Raw genomic sequence first — 23,385 nt, 5'->3', positions numbered from 1 at the left:
AGCAGGACAAAGAGCCATAACTTAGCTACACTAGTAACGGAAAAGATAATATTGGAAGGGGGCAAGGTTGACATGTAAGGTTGGTCCTGAAGTCTCGCTAAGTTTATTGCTTGGTCATGTTTTATGTACTTAAAAACAAGATTCTGAGAAGGGTCTCATGGCTTTCATCAGACTACCAGAGGAACCCAAGTTCAGAACCCTGGTGCAGAGAGAGAAGGTCTAAAACAGACTTGAGGAGGAGTCAGGACACAGGATATGGTTGATGATGCAGCAAAGGAGACTGAGAAAGAACAGTCAGTCAGACAGGAAAGCCAAAAAAGAGTAGTGTCATAGAAAACTTGAGAGGAAAGTGGTCAGCTGTGTATAATGCTACTGGAAAGTTTAGAAGGGTGAGAATTGAGAAAAGGTCATGAAGTCAGGGTTGTAGGAAAGAGCAGAGAGAACTGGAGTCCATGAATATAGACAGCTTTTTATAGAAATCTGTGAAAGAGTGAGGAGACAGTGTTAGCAGACATATAGAATATCAGAGAGAGACAGAAGATTATGGGATTTACTGGCACCCTGTCTCTGGCCTGCTCTGTCAGGTCCAGGTTAGAGATAGCTCAGTAAAAACTTGGTTAACATTCAATTAGTTTTAGATTTTTAAGTGGTACAGTGGATAGTGTACTAGGCCTGGAGTCAGGAAAATTTGAGTTCAACTCTAGTCTCAGACACTTACTAGCTTTGTGACTCTGGGCAAGTCACTTTACCCTGCTTGCCTCAGTTTCCTTGTCTGTAAAATGAGCTAGGAGGAAATAGCACCCCACTTCAGTGTCTCTGCCAAGAAAACCCCAAATGGGGTCACAGAGAGGCAGACATGACTGAAAAAAAATGGAAAATTTTAGATATCTAATCTATACTTGAAAACCCCTAATGTAATAAGAATATTAGTTAGATGTGAATCAGCACTTCAAATTACCTTTGACTTTCAATCAAATAATAAATAAAATTACTCTATTTCAAAGATTCTAACTAAAATTCCAAATATTTGTGAATAAATTTGAAGGACTCTACATGCCATCATCCCCCACTATTCCAATGTCTGATATGGAAAGGAAGAAAAAGGAACATGATTGGTGAATGAACAGGGGCTAAGGAGCCAAATCCCCACCATCCTGGTGAGATCCTGGGAGAAAATCCACTTTGACTTTTCAAAGTCAATTCAAACCCAGGAATCCCAAACCTGAACTCAAAACCTGACCGGCTTCCAAGACTTTTTCCTTCTCTCTTGCATTTTTGCACAAATGGTTAAACATCTTGTTGTCCTTACAGGGTTGTTCCTAATCAATAAAGCCATTGTTTTCTTAACTAAAGCTGGAATTTCATCTTTTTCAGGAAGTCCATGTAAGGAACTCTCTCAATGAAGGTTTCCAACTGCTCTGCAATTTAACAGTTTTAACAATCACCTGTAATAAGTGGAGCTGGACTGACTTGAGTTGTCCAGGGTCACCCAGTCAGGACGTGAAAGAGGTGAGACCTGAACCCAAGTCTTCCTGACTCCAAGGTTACTTCTCTACCCAATATGCTACACTGCCTCTTCATAACAAGAACAATTTAAAATCAGATTTATTTGAATCTATGATATTAATTTTGAAACCTTGAAGAGATTTAAGGGATTCAGTACTATGAAGCAGAAATGAACATATCAATCAGAGATTTGGGCAGGAGTTCCAGGTCACACTGTGGTCATAGACAAATTTCCTTTTTCCCTGTTGGAGTCTTTGGTTTTCTCTAGTGCTTTATAAATGTCAATGACAATTTCTTCACTACCTGCCCCATAGGCTGTTAGAAATCAAGTGTTTTGTATGCAATGTGCTTTGTAAATGTTAACAAGTCAATTTTCAAGAGACTTGCCCAAAGTATCACAGCAAGGTAATGGTAAAGGTCTAGTGGCTCCCAAGTCAATAAGGTTTCCATTACATCATGCTACTCCTTGCTTCATAATTTAGCAATGGGTTGCTTCAGACACATAAAAAATGATTTCCTGAATCACCATTACTAGCTAGGTATTGACTAGACAAAAAAAAGATTTTTTAAGATAAAAATTAGTTTGGAATTTTGTTGTAATGAAATTTTATATAATGAACAGACTGACAGAAATCTGACCCAGGCTTCTGACCTGGATATGCCATATCGCTGATATCCATTCATTGTGAAGAAACTGGACAAGTAAAGTAGGAGCACAGAAATCAATCAAGTGACCCATCTAAACCTCATAACTACTGCAAATCATAATCATCAATTGGAGAAAAAGTACAAGGTTAGAATCAGATGCAGTGATAACATCATTCTCTTACTTAGGACCTACTCTTATATTTCAGTAGCTATCAGGCCAGGGTGGGAAGGACATTCACCTCTATAGACAGGTCAAGATTATTCCTGTATACCAAAGTCTTGAGTGAAACTTAGTTCATAATTTTCCCAAAGAAACAAAGGAAAACTATAGTATTCAGCTACATCATGAATTTAAGTAAAGTTTCTGTGAAACAGCTAGAAGGTCAACCACCATTTATACTGTTTCTTTCTGAATCCCAACACTTACCAAACAAACAAAAATTTTGGTATGTTAGATAAGTCACCCAAGAAGATAACATAAAAAACATACATAATAACCCAAAGGGATATGTGAGCATATGATAAAGAGTACATATAAGGAGGTGAGAAAAACCACCTGAAGGAGAAAACGGGGGGCTTTACCATAGAGGATGATTAGGGAGAGGTAACATGTGAAAACTTAGAAAATCCTGAAAAATTGAAATAGCTAAGAAAAAAAGGCTTTTTATTTTAAAAGGAAAATCTTCTCTGAATTTCACTACCTCGAGAGGTAGGCACAAAGACAAAGAAGGAAGAAGAACACTGTTAATTAAAATTAAGTCAAAAGGAATTGCCCTAGACACCCAGAGGGGCACACTCACTGGGTCACTGGTGTCAGAAGGCCCTCCAGACATATTCAGGTGCTCAATAATGTCCTTGAGGTCTTGGGCCATGCGCTTCAGTTGAGCATCTATATTCTCTGCTAGTTTATAACTGTAAAATAATGGTAATGTTTCAAGTTAGTGCCATATAGTAGGATATAAGCTATTGGATTTTTCTGCTAAGTACTAAGAGATCTACACCTTTGGTGTGGCCCCCCATGTGACCACTGACACCCAATTAAAGCAGAGCACCTCCCAGTTGAAGTGTTCAGGGAATCCCAAAGGCCTGAAACAGATCAAGGCAAATTGCCCCTTTGAATGACCCTGACTTCACCAACTCTCTTGCTCCACAGTCTAAGGAGTCAGATCATTTTCTTGGTCAATGACTTTGATAATATTCTAAGCTACTTCAGTAATAAAGAAGTCTGGAACATTAAAATGAGCACAATTCTAGAATGCAAAAAAAAAAAAAAAATTAACAAATCTTTTCCCCAAATCTGTGATGAGTGAGTAATAGCTCACATTTCTGAAGCATATAAAGGGAAACAAGGCACTACCCCTACAACAATTCTGGTAAAGTAGGGGAGTGCAGGAATTATTATCTCCTTTTTGCAGATGGAATAAGCAAGGTTCAGAGAGGGGGCTTGCTCAAGGTCACTCAGTTAACAAGTACCTGAAATGGAATTTAGAGTCTACTCATTCCATTCATTCTACCTCCAACATTCTTTCAACTTGCACATTGCTGCCAATTACAGGTGCCCTGTTCTTAAGCTTACTAACCAGTCAAAAGAAAAAAAAAATTATGTGTGTGGAATTTTGAGAACTAAAAGAAATGGAAGTTTTTTTTCAGACTGAAATGTTTCCAGTGATTCAATTAGATCTACTAATAAGTTCATTTGAAGCTTTTCTGTCTAGGTATGGAGATCACTTGTGTAGATAAACAAAAATTCGATGTAGTGGTTTAACATAAAATAAAATTTGATTGCACAGAACTCAGGGAACATTACATCCTCAAATATTTCATCATGCCCTTGTTAAGACCTCATGGCCAAAGCCGTCTGTTCTCTGGATACTGCAAAAGACAAAAATATATTCCTAGAATACAAAGATTCACAAAGATTAAAACACAAAACCAGAATCAGAACTGTGTTCTTAAGTTGTTCCATGAGTTAACCAGAAAGCCCATCTTTTCATAAGACTAAAATCAGGGCTGTCCAACGTAACTTATAAAAATTATTGAAACAACAGACAATATATTTTGATTTGTCATTTTAGTGAGAGCTCTGTGATAATCATTAACATGATTTGATTTACTTATAATCCATCTCCCACAGCTCATTCACAAATATTCTCCCAACATCTCGTCATTTTACACAAAAATAAAGTAGGAGAATTGCAGTGGGAAAACACTGGCAAAGATTAAGGAAGAGACAACTTCAAAGCCATTTTAACTCTAACCTTGGCCATTTGAGCAGTCAAACAGTTTTTCTTCAAATTAATAAAGTGCTTTGAAATACCAACTGATTTATTGAAAAAATAACCATAAGAAAATTGGGTCCAGAAAAAGCCTACATCATGATACTTAGCAAATGAAACTGCCTTAGTATTTCTAATTTGAGAACACATTTGACAAATACAAATGTTTTTGAGGATGTGACAGTTATACATGATACCATCCCTATTTTACATCATGTAATAACAATTGTCAGAAGACTGACTTGGCTTCCCAGTACTCTGGAAAAGCCAGTCATTAAGAGAAAACAAGCAAATGTCCAGAATAGATCTTATCTTTCTGTCAGTCCTTCAGTCCTATCCTCCAAATCTATATCTTCCCAATGATGTTTCCACTGCCCCGGTTTGTCCAGTTCTTCAGATTTGACCAAAGCACTTACGTTTTCTCTCGTTCCTCATCTGCATGCTGCAGATAGATAGTCCCACTCTGCTCCTTCACAGCCTCCTCCAGAGGGGTCAGCAGGTCTTCCAGTTCTTTCTGCTGTGAGAGGATGAAGTCTAATTCTTGATCCAACCTAAAGAAATAACTCTAGTAAGCTGAGGAGCTGAAAAGCAGCGAGAAGTGATCAAAGAGAGCAGAGTGCCTCAAGAAAGGAAGCAAATTCCCTAAACTCCTAACCTGGGGAATTTGCCAAAATTCCTACCTTTTCTGATCCAGCTTCACTTTCTCTACTTCTCTGTGTAAAGAAGTAATCTAAGAAACAAATAAGAATGTACAATGATGAAAATAAGGCTGCTCCAAAATCAAAAGTACAATCCCTTTAAGAGTCAGTTCACGTTTGATAGGCAGACTAGTTAACTGTAAACAGTCATCACAGAAAGAGAAGTTTATCTTTGATTTGTCATAGTGGATAAAGATTACCTGCTTACCTTCTCACCATTCTCAATTAATGTCCGGTCCCAAGCGTTCACCTGGGTGGCCTGGTGAAGGAAGTGTTTTTCTTGGTCCTCCAGTTCCAGACTCCATTTATTGATTAAACTTTCCAGCTGAGCATAAGTCATCACAGGTGTTACACTGAAAAAGACAAGAATATAGCCCCATACAATGATTCTTAGAATAAGGGAAAAAAAAAATCAGTATAAATAAGGGATGGGGAAAAGCCCAAATTTCAATCATTTTTGGTATTTGTGGGCACAGAACTAATTATCCTTTTAATCTTACCCACTATTCTATCCCTGCTGCCTTTCCCGGTAAGTCTGTCTACACCTCCCTCAAAAAAGTTGGAGAAAGTTAATGTGGTACCATCAGGCAAAAATAAAATCTAAAAGGGGCAACAACATTAATAAGAAAGAAACAGAAAGGGGGAGGCTAAAGTCCTACTTTAAGAAGGTTCTAAATGTATAGTAGAAAATGATTAGAGAAAGGGGAAACAGCCCTGGAAGCAGAGATCATTCTTTTTTTATAGCCATGTCCCTGGGTTCCTTAAAGCCAGACTTGGGAGTGTGGAAAAAGAGACCCAACTCGAATAAGTAGAGATGAGAGAGATTCAGTCTGGAAACAAGAGGGACTATCTAACGCCAATAATGTGAGGATGATCAACAGGGAAAGTGGGAAAGACTTAGCTTCTCTGATCAAAACAATGATCCAAAACAATTCTAAAGGACTCATGATGGAAAAAATGCTATCTCCAGAGAGAACTGATGAAGCACAGTTTTCTTACTTTTTAAATGATTTTTTAATATGTGATTTCTTTTGTAATAAGACTAATATGGAGATTTTGCCCATTCTTGCTCTACCTTCCTCCAAATGAAGCCCTCTTTCTCACCTCTTCATTTAAAAAAAAAAACATCTCCCACAGAAGTTTTGGAATTCAACTGTAATATTCTTGGGAGTTTTCATTTTGGGATCTCTTTCATGAGGTGATTGATGGATACTTTCAATTTCTTTTTACTGTCTGCTTCTAAGATATCAGGAAGTTTTCCTTAATAATTTCTTGAAATAACATATTTAGGTTTTCTTTTGATCATAACTTTCAAGTAATCCACTGATTCTTTTTTTTTTTTTTTAGGATTTTGCAAGGCAAATGGGGTTAAGTGGCTTGCCCAAGGCCACACAGCTGGGTAATTATTAAGTGTCTGAGGCCGGATTTGAACTAAGGTACTCCTGACTCCAGGGCCAGTGTTCTATCTGCTGTGCAACCTAGACTTGCCAATCAATCAATTCTTTTATTTTTTAGTTTTTTTTTGTAAGGCAAATGGGGTTAAGTGGCTTGCCCAAGGCCACACAGCTATGTAATTAAGTGTCTGAGACCGGATTTGAACCCAGGTACTCCTGACTCCAGGGCCGGTGCTTTTATCCACTATGCCACCTAGCCGGCCCCAATCAATCAATTCTAAAATTGTCTCTCCTTGACCTATTTTTTTAGGTAACATTTCTGATATTTCTTATTTTCTTTTTATTTAAAATTTTTAAAAAACCTATTTAATGAAGGAGATTAAATACCTAAACAGTCCTATCTAAGAAAAAGAAATTCAACAAGCCATTATTGCCCTCCCTAAGAAAAAAGTCTTGAGGGTCTGATGGATTCACAGGTGAATTCTACCAAACATTTAAGGAACATTTGGTTCCAATTCTATATAAACTCTTGGAAAAATAGGGGAAGATGGAACTCTGCCTAACTCTTTCTATGAAACCAATATGGTGCTGATAACTAAACCAAGAAGAGTTAAAACAGAGAAAGAAAATTATAGACCTATCTCCCTGATGAATACAGATGCAAAAATCTTAGCAAAACTATTACAACAAGTTATCACTAGAATAATACATTTTGCCCAAGTAGGATTCATCCCAGAAATGCAGGGTTGGTTCAATATTAGGAAAACTGTTAGTGTAACTAATTATATCAACATCAAACCTATCAGAAATTGTATGATTATATAGATAGATGCTGAAGAAGCTTTTGACAAAATACAGCACCCATTCCTACTAAAACCCCAGAGTGTAGGAATAAATGGATTGTTCCTTAGAATAATTAGCAGTATTTATCTGAAACCATCAACAAGCATTATATCCAGCAGGGATAGACTTGAGGCATTCCCAGTAAGGTCAGGGGTGCAACAAGGATGCCCATTATCACCGCTACTATTCAATGCCGTATTAAAAATGTTAGCTTCAGCAATAAGAGAAGAAAAAGAAATTGAAGGAATTAAAATTGGGAAGGAAGAGACAAATCTCTCACTCTTTGCAGATGACATGATGGTCTACCTAGAGAATCCCAAAAAATCATCCAAAAAACTACTGGAAACAATCAGTAACTTTATCAAAGCTGCAGGATATAAAATAAACCCTCATAAATCTTCAACTTTTCTATATATGACTAGCAAGATACAGCATGAAGAACTGGAAAGAGAAATCCATTCAAAGTAACCCCAGACAACATACAATACCTGGGAGTCTATTTGCCAAAGCAGAGTCAGAAACTTTTTGAAAACAATTACAAAACACTTCTCACAAAAATAAAATCAGATTTAAATAACTGGGCAAACATCAACTGTTCATGGATAGGTTGAACTAATAAAATAAAAATGACAATTCTACCAAAACTAAACTACCTGTTTAACTAAACTACCAATCAAAATTCCAAAATATTACTTTAATGAGTTAGAAAAAGTGGTAAATTCATATGGAGAAATAATTATATTCAAGCATCAGTCATCAAAACTACCTGGTATTGGCTAAGGAATAGTGGTGGACCAGTGGAATAGACTAGGTGCAATAGCAGGGGACGATTATATATAATCTATATAATCATATCCTTAAGGAAGAAACATAATGTATAAGAGATAGCAAAATCAGACAATAAGATATCCGTTTTTTTCCCCTCTAAATTAAAGGTAATAGTCCTTGGTCTTTGTTCAAACTCCACAGTTCTTTCTCTGGATACAGATGGCACTCTCCATAGCAAACAGCCCCAAATTGTCCCTGATACACTGATGGAACGAGTGAGTCCACCAAGGTTGATCATTGCCCCCATGTTGCTGTTACGGTGTACAGTGTTTTTCTGGTTCTGCTCATCTCACTCAGCATCAGTTCATGGAAAGGAATTCCCAGAAACTCGTACCCCAAATAACTCAAAAAGCTATCAAATTATGACTCTAGACAAAATTTGGAGGGTCAGAACCCACCAAAAGAATGAGTGATGAAATTTCCCAGTCCAAGATAACTTAGAAGTTCTGCAGGAAAGGTCTGTTTCACCAGAACTAGGGGCCCATGGCAGAGCAAGTGGTTTCCAGGCCTCCTGGCCCAGGGATTGCCAGCAACAGCTTGAAGGGGTGGTGAGAGAACTCTGCCACACCAGAGTGAGTGCAGAGTGAGCGCTGGCCTCAGAGCAACCCTGAGGTGATAATCTTCAGTGGAAATCAGGAAAGCCAGCCTGTACCTCTAGAGTGCAGCCCATAAGGGGGTCAGGGGAGACTGCAGAAGTCTCTCTGCTCTCCCTGGGGTAGGATTCTGCTGTTTGCACTCAGATCCAGGTTGCAGTTTGTGCTTTCATACTACCATAGCCAAGCAGGGATCCTCCTCACAGCTCCAGGGCAAAGGGGAGGGCCTGTGGTTATCCACATATCAAAGCACAGGCAAGAGAGCAGTCAGAGCCTCTCATAAGACCTTAGAGGAATTAAGGTTCCAGTGGGGTATCCCCAACACCCCCCAAGGTCTTGGAAGTGCAGTAAATCAGAGTCATAGGCTGAGGAAATGAGCAAACAAAAGAAAAAGAAGAATCTGATCAAAGAAAATTATGTTGGTCTGATGGAAGATTCAGAAGTCGACAAAATCGAAACTTCTGTATCCAAAAACCTCCAAGAGAAATAGAAAATGGGCTCAGGCTATGGAGGAGCTCAAAAAAGACTTTGAAAAACAATTAAGGGAGGTAGAGGAAAAATTAAGACGAGTAATGAGAGTGATGCAGATAAATCATGAAAATTAAATCAGCAGCTTGATGAAAGAAATCCAAAAAAAATTGAAGAAAATATTATGTTAAAAATCACTTTAAAGACAAATGGAAAAAGCAACACAAAAGGCAAATGAGAAGAATGCCTTAAAAAGCAGAATTAGCCAGTTGGAAAAGGAGATTAACAAAGCTCTCTGAAGAAAATAACTCCTTCAAATGTAGAATGAACTAAAGGAAACCAATGATTTTGCAAGAAATCAGCAAGAAATAAAACTATTCTGACCCCCCCCCCCAAATTAGAAGAAAATGTGAAATATCTCATTGGAAAAACAACTGCCCTTGAAAGCAGATCCAGAAGAGATAATTTAAAAATTATTGGGCTATTTGAAAGCCACAACAAGAAGAGCCTAGACTTCATTTTTCAAGAAATAATACAGAAAAATTACCATGAGATCCTAGAAGCAGAGGGTAAAATAGAAATTGAGGGAATTCACTGATCATCTCCTGACAGAGATCCCAAAAGAAAAACTTCCAGGAATATTAAAGCCAAATTCCAAAACTTCCAAGTCGAAGAGAAAATTCTAAAAGGTGACAGAAACAAACAATTCAACTACCATGGCTCTGCAGTCAGGATTACACAAGATCTGGCAGCACCTACATTAAGGGCTCCTAGGGCTTGGAATATGATATTCCAAAAAGCAAAAGATCTTGGTTTACAACTGAGAATCAATTACCCAGAAAAACTAAACATCCTCTTTCAGGGGAAAAGATGGATTTTTTTTAAAGGTTTTTTCAAGGCAAATGGGGTTAAGTGGCTTGCCCAAGGCCACACAGATAGGTAATTATTAAGTGTCAGAGACTGGATTTGAACCCAGGTACTCCTGACTCCAGGGCCAGTGCTTTATCCACTGCACCACCTAGCCACCCTGAAAAGATGGATTTTCAATGAAACAGGGGGTTTACAAACTTTCCTATTGAAACAACAGAGCTGAACAGAAAGTTTGATCTCCAAGAATAGGACTTGGGAGAATGGACGAGAAGGACTAATTATGAGGAACTCAATGATGTTGAACTACTTGTATTCTTGCATGGGAAGAAAATACTGATAACTCATATGAACTTTCTCATTTTATAAGAGCAGGTAGAAGGAGCATATATAGATAAGGCACAGGATGGAGCTGAATATAATGGTTTAATATAGTTAAAAAGATGGAGTCAATGGGTGATAAAGGAAAGTACTGGGAGGAAGAGAAAGGAGAGGAAGAGAAAGGAGAGGAAGAAGGGACTAGATATTTCATATGTCAGGAAAAAGTCTTCAATAGAGTGGAATGGGGGAAGGCAAGGGGGAATGAGTGAACCTTCATCCTCATCAAAAATGGCTCAGAGAGGAAATGACATACACAACAGGGTATAGATTTATCTTACCCTAGAGAAAAATGAAAAGAAAGGGATGGGATAAGGGGGGAGGGGATAGGTGATAGAAGAGAGGAAGAATGTGGGAGAGGGTACTCAGATACAATACATTTTTGGAAGGGCCAGGATGAACTGAGAGAGAAAATGGAAGAGATGAGAGTGGGGAGGAATAGAGTACAGGGAAATACAGTTAGTAATAGTTACTGTGGGTAAAATATTGAAGCAACTTCTCTGGTGGACTTATGATAAAGAAGGCAACTCATCCCAGAGACAGTCATTGGAATCTGAACATAGACTGAAGTACATTTTTTTTTCCCTTTCTTTCTCACTTTCTCACTATTCTTGAAGTTTCTCATCTTCGGGGGGGGGGGGGGGGGGATGCTTACTCTCATACCAGATTATTATAATAATATAAACTAACCAAAAGAAGAAAAAAGTAATATTTTTTTGGAAAAATGTCACACCTTGACCTTTGGGAGTTCTACTGCTCCAAAAATTTGATTTGAGGTATTAAAGTTATTTGTACAGGAATATTGAGAGTTTAGCTAAAGATAGCATAGTCTTTTAACTCTAATTTCTTCAGTCAGACATCTAATTCAGTTCCATGTTTCATTTTGTTTATTTTTCCATTATCAAAAACTAAGACACTGAAGTCTCCTGTCACTACTGTGTTACTATGTCTTCTGGGTAGCACAGATAATGTTTCCTTTTCAAATTTGAACACCAAGGCATTTGAAATATATATGTTTATTATTGATATTGGTTTTTCTATTTGTTTTTCTTTTAGAATGCTTGCTTTTCATGTTCATTTCAGCAGTGCAACAATCAGGGACAATTTAGGGCTGTCTGCAATGGAGAATACCATCTGCATCCAGAGAAAGAAACGTGGAGTTTGAACAAAGTTCAAGGACTATTGCTTTTAATTTAGGAAAAAAAACCAGATATCTTATTGTCTGATCTTGTTATCTCTTATACTTTATGTTTCTTCCTTAAGGATATGATTTCTTTCTCATCACACTCAATTTGGATCAGTGTACAACATGGAAACAAAGTAAAGACCGGACAAATTGCTTTCTGTGGGGGGGTGAGGGGAGGGAAGTAAGACTGGGTGAAAAATTGTAAAACTCAAAATAAATAAAATCTTTAATTAAAAAATGTTTGCTTTTACTATCCTTTAAAATTTTTGAATGTCTGTTTTTTATTTTGATAGAATGCTTTTTTGGATTCACCTGATATACAATAAATTTTTCTTCTATTCCTTCAGTTTTATTTTGTGTATGTCTTTGCTTTTTAAATGTTTTTCTTATAAGCTACAGATTGTAGGGTTTTGTTTTCCTACTCAATCTGTTACTTTTTTTCATTTTATTGGATTAATTCAATCATATTTAAAGTTATGCAAATTAGATTTATATTTTCCTTTGTCTTGAATTTTTTAAGTTATGATTTTTCCCCCTCTTCTGTAAAAAACAATATTATATTATTTTTTGAAAGTGGTCCTTTCCCACTGGCTCTCTGCCTCTTCCTGATTCCCCTCCTCTTATTTGTTACCACTTTCTCTTTAGTTCCTTTTGCTCCCTTGCTTTTATCTAATTATATATCATTATTATCCTCCTCTGTAACTCTTAAATCAGCAGATCTCTCTTCTCCTTCATCTAGTCCTGTTCATTAGTTTTTTAAATTTTATTTTCTTGTGTTCCTTTTCAAAAAAACGATTTCTCACTCTCTTCATTATCAAGTCTCTCTCTGTCTACTCCAGACTAATTCTTAATTCATGATCCCTATAATTATCTGGTCTTTCTTTTTTCTCTATATATCTCATGCAATCAAAGATTCCAAGATTTTTATTCCAGGCTCCTCTCCTCTCTTGGTGGTTTCTGCTACTGCCATGTAGCGCTTGCCCTATAGATTTCCCCTTCTCCACTGGGCCTTACTCCCAGAACAATCCCAATTACCGTAGGTGTCAGAGAGGACACTGGTCCATAATATTACCCTTCCTCCACCAAGTCCCTGATGATGCAGCACACTACTGATTTATGCCCTCTGTTGATTATCTTTCTATGCCCATTTGCCTCAATATCTCTTCCCTGAGTCCATGTTCTCCCATTCCTCCACATTCCAGTTGCTAGCTGTTTCAATTACTTCCCATTCTCAGGTAGAATGAATATTTTTCAAATTCCTCAGGCTACATCCAGTCCCACATTTAGTTTGGGTAGTTACAGTGGCTCTAGCTTACTGCAGCTCAAAACTCCTGAGTAACCAGCCTTTCTGGTAACAGGGATTATAGATATAAGCAACCATACTCAGAATCTTTGCCCTTTAACCCTTATACCCCAAGGAATTCAAAGACAGAAACAAAGATCTAATAAATAACAAAATATTCCTCATAACACTCTGAGTAGCAAAGAACTGGAAACAAAGTGAAAGCTCATTATTTGAAAAATAACTGAAAAAAAATGACAGGATATAATTTGCTAATAATTAGGAGGAATTCAGAGAAAGGTGGAAATGAGAAAAATGGCTAAGGCAATTCAAATGAAGCTGAACTTTGAGTAATAGAAAAATCAGTGAAGGCCATGAAAGATAAGATAATGAATCATACTATCTTACTTATTATGGCAGAGAGGCTTTTGGTTTGTCTAGGACAGACTACTGCATGCTGTTATAAATGGTTTGTGTATTGGGCATTTTTACTTAAACTGCTTTCCATTGTCATAAGAGAAAGTTCAATCTGGATGGGATGGGTGCAAAATTACTGATTTAAAGACAAAAGGCATTAAAATGTATTTTTTAAAAGGGCATCTTGCCTTTTGTCCATGTTGGTGCCCTTAGCAGCTTTCCATTTTATCTGCCTCTGACACTCCAGAGCTGTGTTACTGGCGAGTCACTTCACCCATCCGAGCTTCAGCTTTTGCATGTGTAAAATGGGTATCATAGAATTAAAGCTTTAGAAGTGGAAGAGACCAGAGATCTCTAATTCAATTCCTTTAGCTGCCCTTCCTCATTCCTTTGCCAAGTAGTCTCTAGTTCCCTTCAGCCAGCTCAGAAGATGAGTGAGCAAAGACAAATGGGTCAAGTGTTCCTGTGAACTAGAAAACACCTAAATGGATGGTAGGCAGCCAGATGCTGGGAAAAGGAGAAGGGATATAGTTTCTTATTTGATAGGAACCATTCCAGAAGAGAAGACAGAGATTCACTGGAATGATGTGACTAGGAAGAGTCCCTAGGCATAGAGGACTAGTTAGCCTTGGCTTTGCTCCTTGCTGGAGCACCACCCAAGGCAGTATCAGAAAGCATAAGAATCACATAGGTCTCCATAGGGGATGGACAAAAATGGAGTCTACCAGATTTGGGATGGGGTAAATCTCTTGATCCATTATGGGCCTGCAAATAAAAACACTTTTGGTTTTTCTTTGATGGTCCATAAACTCTAGTGCTTATAAGGGGGAAGTTTACAAAGCTTAACCCAGGAGAGTACCAGATAGTGAATTTCTTGCTTCTATTTGGGTGAGCACAATGAATGATGAAAGTGCTAAAACAAATACTGTGTTTTGTTGGCCTAACAGTTTGTAATTAGAAAATCAGTTATATTAATAAACTGCTAAGCTAGCAACTTTTGCTGATTGTTGTTAAAAAAAAAACCAAAACACCCAACAATGACACTCAGAAGACATTGGATAGGTAAGCAAAGATTAGACATTTCAATCTTTAGCTTGATGGGATAGGGCCACCTCCCATCATTCAAAGAGAGTGAAACAAATTTAGGGGATTAGAAAGGGTTCAAATGATGGAAAAAATTTTAAGATAAAAGAAGTAAATTTACTTTAAATATATTGGCATACTAGTTAAAAAGGTTGCTATAAGCACTAAGGATTTTTGAGGTGGTATTAATTTTTGCAACAATGGAATACATTATAACCAAACTATATCATAAAGTAAATTTGACCCTGGGAATCGAAAACATGGGCTCAAGTCCATGATCTGACATTAACAGGCTGTGACCTTGGACAAATCACTCCCCAGGACTCTGTTCCCTCCTTATCCCACTATGGGATAAGACTAGATAGTCACTAAGGTTCCTTCTAGTTTATGAGCCTACGGACCGTTTTCTTCCATCATTTAGCAAAAGCAAATAAATGTTCTTTTCCCTGGGTTATAGAAATCTAGCCTCTAAATAGATCTAGTTTCTTTTTCTTTTTTGCAAGGCAATGGGGTTAAGTGGCCTGTTCAAGGCCACATAGCTAGGTAATTATTAAGTGTCTGAGGTAGGTTTGAACTCAGGTACTCCTGACTCCAGGGCCAGTGCTCTATCCACTACGCCACCTAGCCACCCTAGATTTAGTTTCAGAAGCAATCTCACTGGATTTGAAATGCCTTTGAAAGATCACCATGTAAGATATGTGTGCCTGAGATGGTAGCCTGACTATGTGTGCCTCATCAAAGAAGTGAGATGCAGGATAATTCTGAAATCAGGTCTTACCTTGAAGCTGTGGTAGCTGGGGGCAAAGTGGCACAGGTAGAAGGTGTGATGCCAATGCCAGGTGCTGTCAGTGGCTTTAGACTCAAGGCAAAGCCTGAGGTGGAAGTTGAAGTTGAAGCAGTAGCTGAAACAAAAGTATATTCACAAGGTTAAAGGGGGAGAATCAAGAGTCAATTATTCCACTTTTTCAAAGGCAGGGAAGGCTGGGGCACGGATGTAGATATTATTATGATAAAAATCAAGATAAAAATTGAGCCAATGAAGGCCCTCCAGAGTCAAAAAGCATTCCCTTCTCAGTGCTGGACCACAGCCTCAGCCTCAAGTCAAGTAATCCCTGGGATTTCTAATGCTGCCTTTGTGTTGGTGCTGCTGCTGTTGGGAGAACCTCAAGTCTCAACTACTTTCGTCACACTTTCCACCTGAAGAAATTCAGTTGGACATCTACCAAACTATACAATGAATCTGGTACGAAATATGTATTAGAAATATTCAAAATTAGTTGCTACTTGACCTAGACATGGGTTTTAACACATTCTGTCACTGAAATCAATCACTGAACAAGAATCTATTAAAAACCTACTATGTGCCAAGTCTCCTTAAGGAGAAAGCTTCTAGTCTTCTGAGGAGATACCGGAGTACTCATGGGTAAGGAAACACAGCCTAGACACCAAATAAGGAACATAACACTCAATACCTGAGCTACAGATAGATCTCCATCTAGAACTTGAGTCGATGGATAAGGAGACTTCTCTCTCTTGTTCTTGGAAGTGTGACAAAAGCAAACAGCCAAGTCAATCAATCCTGCTCATCTCAATTCTCAGAGTCACTTAGCTCCCACTTGGCTCTGGCCCATCTTTAAAGAAATACTTAAGAAACCAGTTCATCCAGGGCAAGCCTCTTCTCAGATACTATCCAAACCGAAAAAAATCAGTTGGGTCTTTTAGACCTAGGGGCTTTGTTTCTAGGTCTGTCTTTTCATGGTACTCCCATGATATCAAACTGATAAGAACCAGTGCTCAGTATGTGAGGATCAGCTGGTGAAGACTGCAACAAAGGTAATGAACCTCCAGGGAGCCGAAGTCAACTCCCAGGTCAACCAGCATGTCCCAATACTTCCAGTGGGGAGAGGAGAGGAAGAGGGAGAGGGAGAGGGAGAAAGACCAAGCAGGCAAAAGGTAATGAGACCCAGCCAGAATTCACACTGGTTACGAATGGGAAGTTTTTCCTATCTTTTTCCAGGACTACAGGGTCTAATTTGACTCATTGCGAGCTCTCTGTGAAATGAGATCCTTCAAGGCTCTTCTTTCCATAGTCTGGGTGAGTTACCAAAGTCTGGATAAGAAAAGAACCCAGGTTTCATGGAAGGGGAGGATACAGAACCCAAACTGACATCTCTAAGACATAGATTAAGTGCAAGCCAAAGAGATACTTGAGACTTGAGGAGGATGGTTATTACTACCTTGGGTAGAGATAAAAGCAAAATCAGAAAGTAGTCGCTGGCATGAGAATTGTGCTCAAATGATTTAAAACTTTTTTGTTGTAGTCTTCACAGTACCTACCTTAAATACCTGAGTGATTGAGGAAAAAAAGAAAAATAATGTGAGCCAACAGCCCAAATGGAGTGGTAGAAAGTCAGCCTCCCACTCTCATCTCCTAATGTAGGGAAGAGCTGGGGACAGGTAATAGTCAGCATCACTTCTATAATGTAAAAGGAGCCAAGGGAGCATTTTCACACCTCTGAACAACAGACTCAGAGATTCACCTTTAGCCTTGTATTTTCATGAAAGGGGAGACTGATCTCAAAGCAATAATATATATTTGGGAGCCACAATGTTCCTAAAGTAAAGCTTTCAATGCTCAACAGCTCATGGGCTCAAAATTAGGCTCCGTTGTGCTTTCTTCATTCTTCAAACAATTACACCACACCAAAGGCAGCACAGGTGTAGGAGGTTATGATTGCAAATGATTAGTAAGGTTATGTTCACCAGTTCCAGAATTCGAGGTATGGAGAGCCCCCCTACAAATTTGAAATGAAATGGAGGGATGTATATTACAATGGCAGCACAGTGGGTAGAAAACTGAGGGAACTGCTCATCCTGAGAAGTAACAAGCTCAAAACCAAAAATGCTTGGGAATTTTAAGAAGAGTTTAGATAAATTCATGAGTGACAAATCCATAATGAGGGCCTCCGGATTATCCCTGACCTTTTCAAGACAAAATCACAGAAGACAACCCATCACCATTAGTGTCTCTGAGTGTAATGTCAGTTAGAAATACTTGACTTGGGGCAGCTAGGTGGAGCAGAGTGGATAGAGCACAGGCCCTGGAGTCAGGAGGACCTGAGTTCAAATTTGGCCTCAGACACTTAATAATTACCTAGCTGTGTGGCCTTGGGCAAGCCACTTAACCCCACTGCCTTGCAAAAAATCCTAAAAAAAATATATTTGGCTCAATAGATCATAGGTCTGCCCCCCCACCCCCCATTTCATTACTCTGAGGTCTCTTCTATTAGTTTCCTGATGGTAGCATGTTGTACTGGAAAGAACACCGGACTGTAACAAGTTAGGAGAACTTAGGGCTCCTGACCTAGACTCTACTTTTACTTTTACTGAGCTTAACTTTGGGGAAGGCCATAACCCTTTGGGATCTCAGCTCCCTTTCCTACTTCCCCCCACCACCTAAGAAGGTGAGACTTTCTATCTCTGAAGTTTGATGATTCCTCACTGTCTTCAGAAAAATTCTACACATTCTCTGGGAACAAAGACTGATCACTCCTAGGAGCATCATTAGCATGATATTTCTAATTTCCATTAGCCTCAGTGTAAAAAAATAAAACTGTTCTTCACATAGTTTGTACCAAGCATCAGAAATTTTAGCCAACTCTTGATTATCCCTAAAGGAGAAAAGTGGACTACACAACACAATCCAAAATAGCAGAGAACCAAAAATATCTTTGGTATTTTTTTTTTTAAGTTTTTGCAAGGCAATGGGGTTAAGTGGCTTGCCCAAGGTCACACAGCTAGGTAATTATTAAGTGTCTGAGGCTGGATTTGAAGTCAGGCACTCCTGACTCCAGGGCCGGTGCTCTATCCACTGTACCACCTAGCCACCCCCTGTAACATATGATATGCTAATAAAATAATGAAGAGAAAAAGAAGAATCTGAAAGCAAGTTTTCCTCCAGATAAGTATAGCACTTGACTTGCAGTCAAGTTATAAAATTAAAAATTGATACAAGAGAAGGCAGTCTTATTTTGGAGATGCATTACTATCTGGCAGTCTCAGTGGTAGTCTACTAGCACCCTGCTATTCGAAATACCTGCCCCCTCACAATGACATGGCCCATTAACAGATCTAATCTCACTTGATCCTCAGAACTATGTCAACAATTTTACAGATTTCTCAGAAAGATTAAGTGGTTTTGCCCAAGGTCATACAAGCTAAGAAAACAGAAGAGCCTGGACTAAAAAAAGGAAAAACCACCAGGTCTTCTAACTCCTACTCTGGTGTCATAGCTCCAGTCACCTCTCAAAAAGCAGCACCTTTTTTGTATGCATGTCTTGTAGTCTAAAAGGAGGGACCAGCTCCAGTCCAGCCTCTGACATGTACTAGTTCTATAACCCTGGGTAAAATCTTTTATCAACTGTGAAATTGTGAGAATACCTGGGTTCACAGGTGATGAGGCTCCACGGAGATAAGACTCACAGAGAGAGATAAGGTTCACAGAGCCTTGGTGCTGTAAACACCAGTCCTTCCCCAGCACCCTAGCACTCTTTTCCAGCTTTGGGGCCTGACTTGTCTCCTTTCAATGGAACCTCCAATGAGCTCCCCACGCAGCCCCACATCCCAAACTTACTAGTGGTAGTAGAACTGGCTGTACTTGTTGTGCTAGGAAGCTTTAATCCAAATCCCAACGCTCCAAGACCAGGTGCTCCAAGTGGAGTGGACTGGGTTCCAACTGTTGGTAACAATTACATAACACCCCTTTAATACAGTATAGAAAATGAAACTTATTTAGCTATTAAAGAACATTTGAAAACCCTTTTGTTGAGGCTTTGATCATCCTGATCAAGATTTTTTCCCCTAGCAAATTACAGTTTCATTTTATAAAGAAAATAAAGTCCAGAGAAGGAGAGTTTCAAGATGTCATATACCAAGTCAATTACAAAATGGACCCTAGTTGAAAAGGAAGCCTATGTTAATCAACAGAATTTAGAGTCTCTTTGTGTAGCACAGGAATAACAACAGCCTACCAGTTAGCAGTCATCTTCAAATGTTCCACCTATGTCTATTGCAAGGAAGAAGGGAGGCCATGTCCCTATTCTCATTCCAGCTGCAATGGTGTCGCTTCTTAGAACTTTACCACCCTACAATAGGACACTTTACAGCATTGTAATAGGACCAAAATGGTGCTAGAAGATTTCAGTGAGTTGTCAAAGTATCCTAGCAATGAAGACCCATGGACGAAAGGAAAATCTGATACCTCCTGCTTGCAGTTCATTTTCTAAGATGAAAGGAATGGCAAAGTGAGGGGAACATGAGCCTCTAGAATACAGTAACTTTCTTGAGAAGAGATGATCCTGAAACCTTTGCTGACAATTTGGATCCCACTTTCTTCATCACATACAGAAAAACAAGATCACCCTGGGCCCTAGCACATTCCATAGAGCAAAGTTCAGTACACTCAGAGATTTATATCTAGTCCCTGCCTCTTGTTGCTTCATCATGTTCACAAAGGCAGTGAAATTTCTTCCTTTTGACATGCCTGGGAAAATACTCAATTATTTTTGCCAGGTCTAAAGAGTTGCTTCCAAGTGGTATACAGTGAGACACTGTATATGCTTTAATAATCACTTGTATTACAAATTCAGAACAAACAGCAATGAGTAGGTCTGGTTAAGCTGCTAATGAGAACAACAGCAGATGTTGGTCAGATCAAGTGTAATGAGGAATTTGGGGACAGAAGAAACAAGCAAGAAACTTGCTAACAAGTTCCCAATTAAGAGTCCAGATTTAAGGGATTAGATTTTCTTTAAAGCTGGTGACTTACCTGAGAGGTTTGAGGAAGAAGAAACTGGAAGGGAAGTACTTGCTATGGAAGCAAATAATGTAGGTACAGAAGTGGTGGTGGGAGCAGAAGTTGTTGCTGGAAAAGAATTGGCATTCAAATACATGGATTCAAATAAAAAGCAAGTCCAATCACATCCCCTGAAATGTAAAAGCTACAAAGAGTGAAATAAAATGATATACAAATTAGAGGAAGTAACCTTTTACACACCATTTTACAAAGCAGTCTTAGACCCATTATTTGGTTCATAGGAAAAAAGAAAAAGATATTAACCCCATTTTACAGTTGAGAAAACTGAGGCAACGGAAGTTGAGACTTATACAAGCTCACAAGGCTAATCACTTGCTGTTAATGGACCTAGAAAGCAGAAGAGGACTCATCCACATTTTTCCATAAACTTTCTCTAAAGGATCTACCCAATATGTGAGACTCTCCTCTACTTTCATTCCTTTTCATAACTTAGGAGAGCAACATACCACTTAAACCATAAACCCTGTCTCATGACTAGCATTTTCCCATAATAGGGATTCAATGAAGTCTCCTATACCTTGCAGATATCAACTGTACAGGCCACAAATCTCCCAAGTGCCAAATGACTCAGGTTGAAATGTCAGTGGGAAATGTTTAACAACATAAATAATACAAAATAACATAAATGATTTTCATCTGTGGTTTTTAAGTCAATGTGAAGCTGGCAGGGATCCACTTCTACTTGAGTTTGTGGCTACTGTCTAGCACATATAAAGAATATGTGATCTACTTATACTCATCTTTCTATTGGTCATTGGTCCATTTGGAATCCTGATTTTCCCATGCTAGTGATTTAACAAGAAGAAGGAGACCACAGATTTATAGTCTATGTATCACTGGGAGAATGGGGAGGTGGGGGGGGTGGAGTTAAGAGAAGAGGGGAAGGGCAGTTAAAGAGACAGGTGCTTGTGGTACAAAGCAGTGTACTTTCAACAGGAGGAATGAAAATCAGATAGTCTTTCAAATGGAATTCAGTCATATCTTTTTACAAATCAATTTTGGGTTCAACTCTTATTAGTTTCTATCCAAGACCTAAATAACAGTGATCCAACTCTATGTTCTGTTCACCTAGCTAAGAAATTTGAGCTCACCATCTTTATTTTTCTCCTATACAATAATTAGAGGAGGCTTTGGAATGTTTTTAGGCTCAAAGTGATTAGCAATAGAGAATCTTAAAGATCCTCCCCATCAACAAGACAGTAACAATCTGACTAAAACATGTGAGATTCTATTCTACATACTGCTAATTTTTTAAAAGTAATTTATTAGAACAAAATGCAATTGTACAGACTGACAACAGACAAGGTAGCCTCTAAGCAAAACCACAGATGTAGGAGATGAGCTTTGTAAAGACAAAGGGGACATCTACCTCTGAAATAAAAAGAAAGGATGATTGAAGATGCAGGAAGCTTGGAGGTATAGAAGAAAACCAAGCAAGTCCATGTGGGAGGGCCAGATTATATGCTCCTACATAGAGGTGGGTAGGATTGAGTGGCCTGGGAAAAGGGTCAGAACAATCTTTATGGAAAAGAAAATAAGATGGGTCTGAAAGGAATGCCAAGGAGCAGTAAAAGGGCCAGCTAAGATTTGCAGCAGACTAAACCAGCATGGTTTCATGCCTTTCTCTCTAATCACAAGTGGGAGCAGGAAAAGATAAGATATTATCTAGGACTGAGTGTTATCAAGGAGGTAAAAAAGTCAAGATGGGAAAGATCTTGGAGTTGTAGCTCACAGAAATTACTGGTTATGGGGTTCAGGACAACTTGAGAAGTCAGAAAGGACCTAAAAGACTGAGATAAAGAAAGAGTTTCAGGGGCAGCTAGTGGTACAGTGGATAGAGCACCAGCCTTGGAGTCAAGAGTACCTGAGTTCAAAACCAGCCTCAGACACTTAATAATTACCTAGCTGTGTGGCCTTGCGCAAGTCACTTAACCCCATTGCCTTGCAAAAAAAAACACTAAAAAAAAATTTCAGTATCTTAAGATCATAATGAGGGCAAAGAAGAGGAAGGAAGGGAATGGGATAGGTGGAAGTTTTGATCAAAAGGGAATGTCAATGTCCAAAACCTTGAGTTCCAAGTGATAATAAGGTCAAAGGTATGGACATTTTGGTGGCTGGTTTAAGCAGATAAACATCGTTTGAGATGAAGGAATTGGAAATCCAAGGTATCGGAAAGGTCTTTAACTCTTAATTCACTTCTTCTTGGGACATCCTATCACCCGAAATCATCTTTCTCCCCAAACAGCTCCTCCAAGCTCCCTCTCTCTGCTAATTGGGGCATCACTTGCTCTAATCTCATGGACCAAAACCTTGTATTGTCTAGTTCTTCCCTTTCATTATTCTTCTATGGCTAATCATTTCCATATAATTGTCTACAGCCAGATAATTCCCATCCATCTTTTTTTTTTTTGAAATGTCACATATTCATTCCTCTCTTTTCATTCCTCACTCTAGGCCAGATCCAGAATGTGATTCTTACAAAAACCAGAGTTGGCCTCCATGACTTTAATCTACCTTTCTGCTCAAGCATTCAGCCAATTGCCAGGCTAATCACTTCTAAACACCACTCTCCTCATCTGTTCAGGGACATACAATGGAGCCAAGTACCAATTCCTAATTCTGGATAGTAGGAACCAACATAATCTTTAAAGGTTTCATAAATGCAGCCTCAAACTGAATCAGGTCCCACTCTAAGCAATGAGATGTATTAAGCAACCACCTTATTCTCAATGTTCAAACTGAACAAACTATATTTCAGGGCACTGATAGAACATACAGCTTTGGCTGTTAAGTCAATGTCAGAGATCTTTGGAAAAAAAACTTTGCCAAAAATAGAGGACTAGATATGGGCAAAAACTGTACCAACTGTGAGAAAAGTAACTATCAGCTTGTATCAGACTTTGATTCTCAGTAAAATTCTAGAAAGCATTATTCCAAGGAATGACATCTGATAACTTTGAAATGGAAGCAAGGCTATTTAAGAAGCAGCATAAGTTCACCAAGACCAACTTGTGCCAGACTAAGTTCCCTTCATTTATTCTTT

At 38.6% G+C, this 23,385-nt stretch overlaps 1 protein-coding gene across 4 annotated transcripts in view; it reads right to left on the bottom strand.

Moving 5' to 3' along the window:
- The window catches only part of NUP62 (nucleoporin 62), a 77,640-nt gene that overhangs the window by 37,139 nt on the left and 17,116 nt on the right, over nt 1–23,385 (bottom strand). For all 4 annotated transcript variants that reach the window (XR_012472498.1, XM_074207031.1, XM_074207030.1 and 1 more), the window contains 7 exons: nt 20,295–20,390; nt 19,101–19,202; nt 15,246–15,369; nt 5,337–5,481; nt 5,111–5,160; nt 4,847–4,981; nt 2,955–3,066 (listed from right to left, as the gene is read on the bottom strand). Coding sequence is in view for 3 of the 4 variants with exons in the window: in XM_074207031.1 (XP_074063132.1) it covers nt 2,955–3,066; nt 4,847–4,981; nt 5,111–5,160; nt 5,337–5,481; nt 15,246–15,369; nt 19,101–19,202; nt 20,295–20,390 (764 nt within the window). In the remaining variant the exon portion in view is untranslated. The remainder of the gene's footprint in view (nt 1–2,954; nt 3,067–4,846; nt 4,982–5,110; nt 5,161–5,336; nt 5,482–15,245; nt 15,370–19,100; nt 19,203–20,294; nt 20,391–23,385) is intronic.

This window comes from Macrotis lagotis, chromosome X (assembly GCF_037893015.1).
Source record: "Macrotis lagotis isolate mMagLag1 chromosome X, bilby.v1.9.chrom.fasta, whole genome shotgun sequence".
Taxonomy (NCBI): Eukaryota; Metazoa; Chordata; class Mammalia; order Peramelemorphia; family Peramelidae; genus Macrotis; species Macrotis lagotis.
This window is presented reverse-complemented; position numbering and strand designations above follow the sequence as displayed.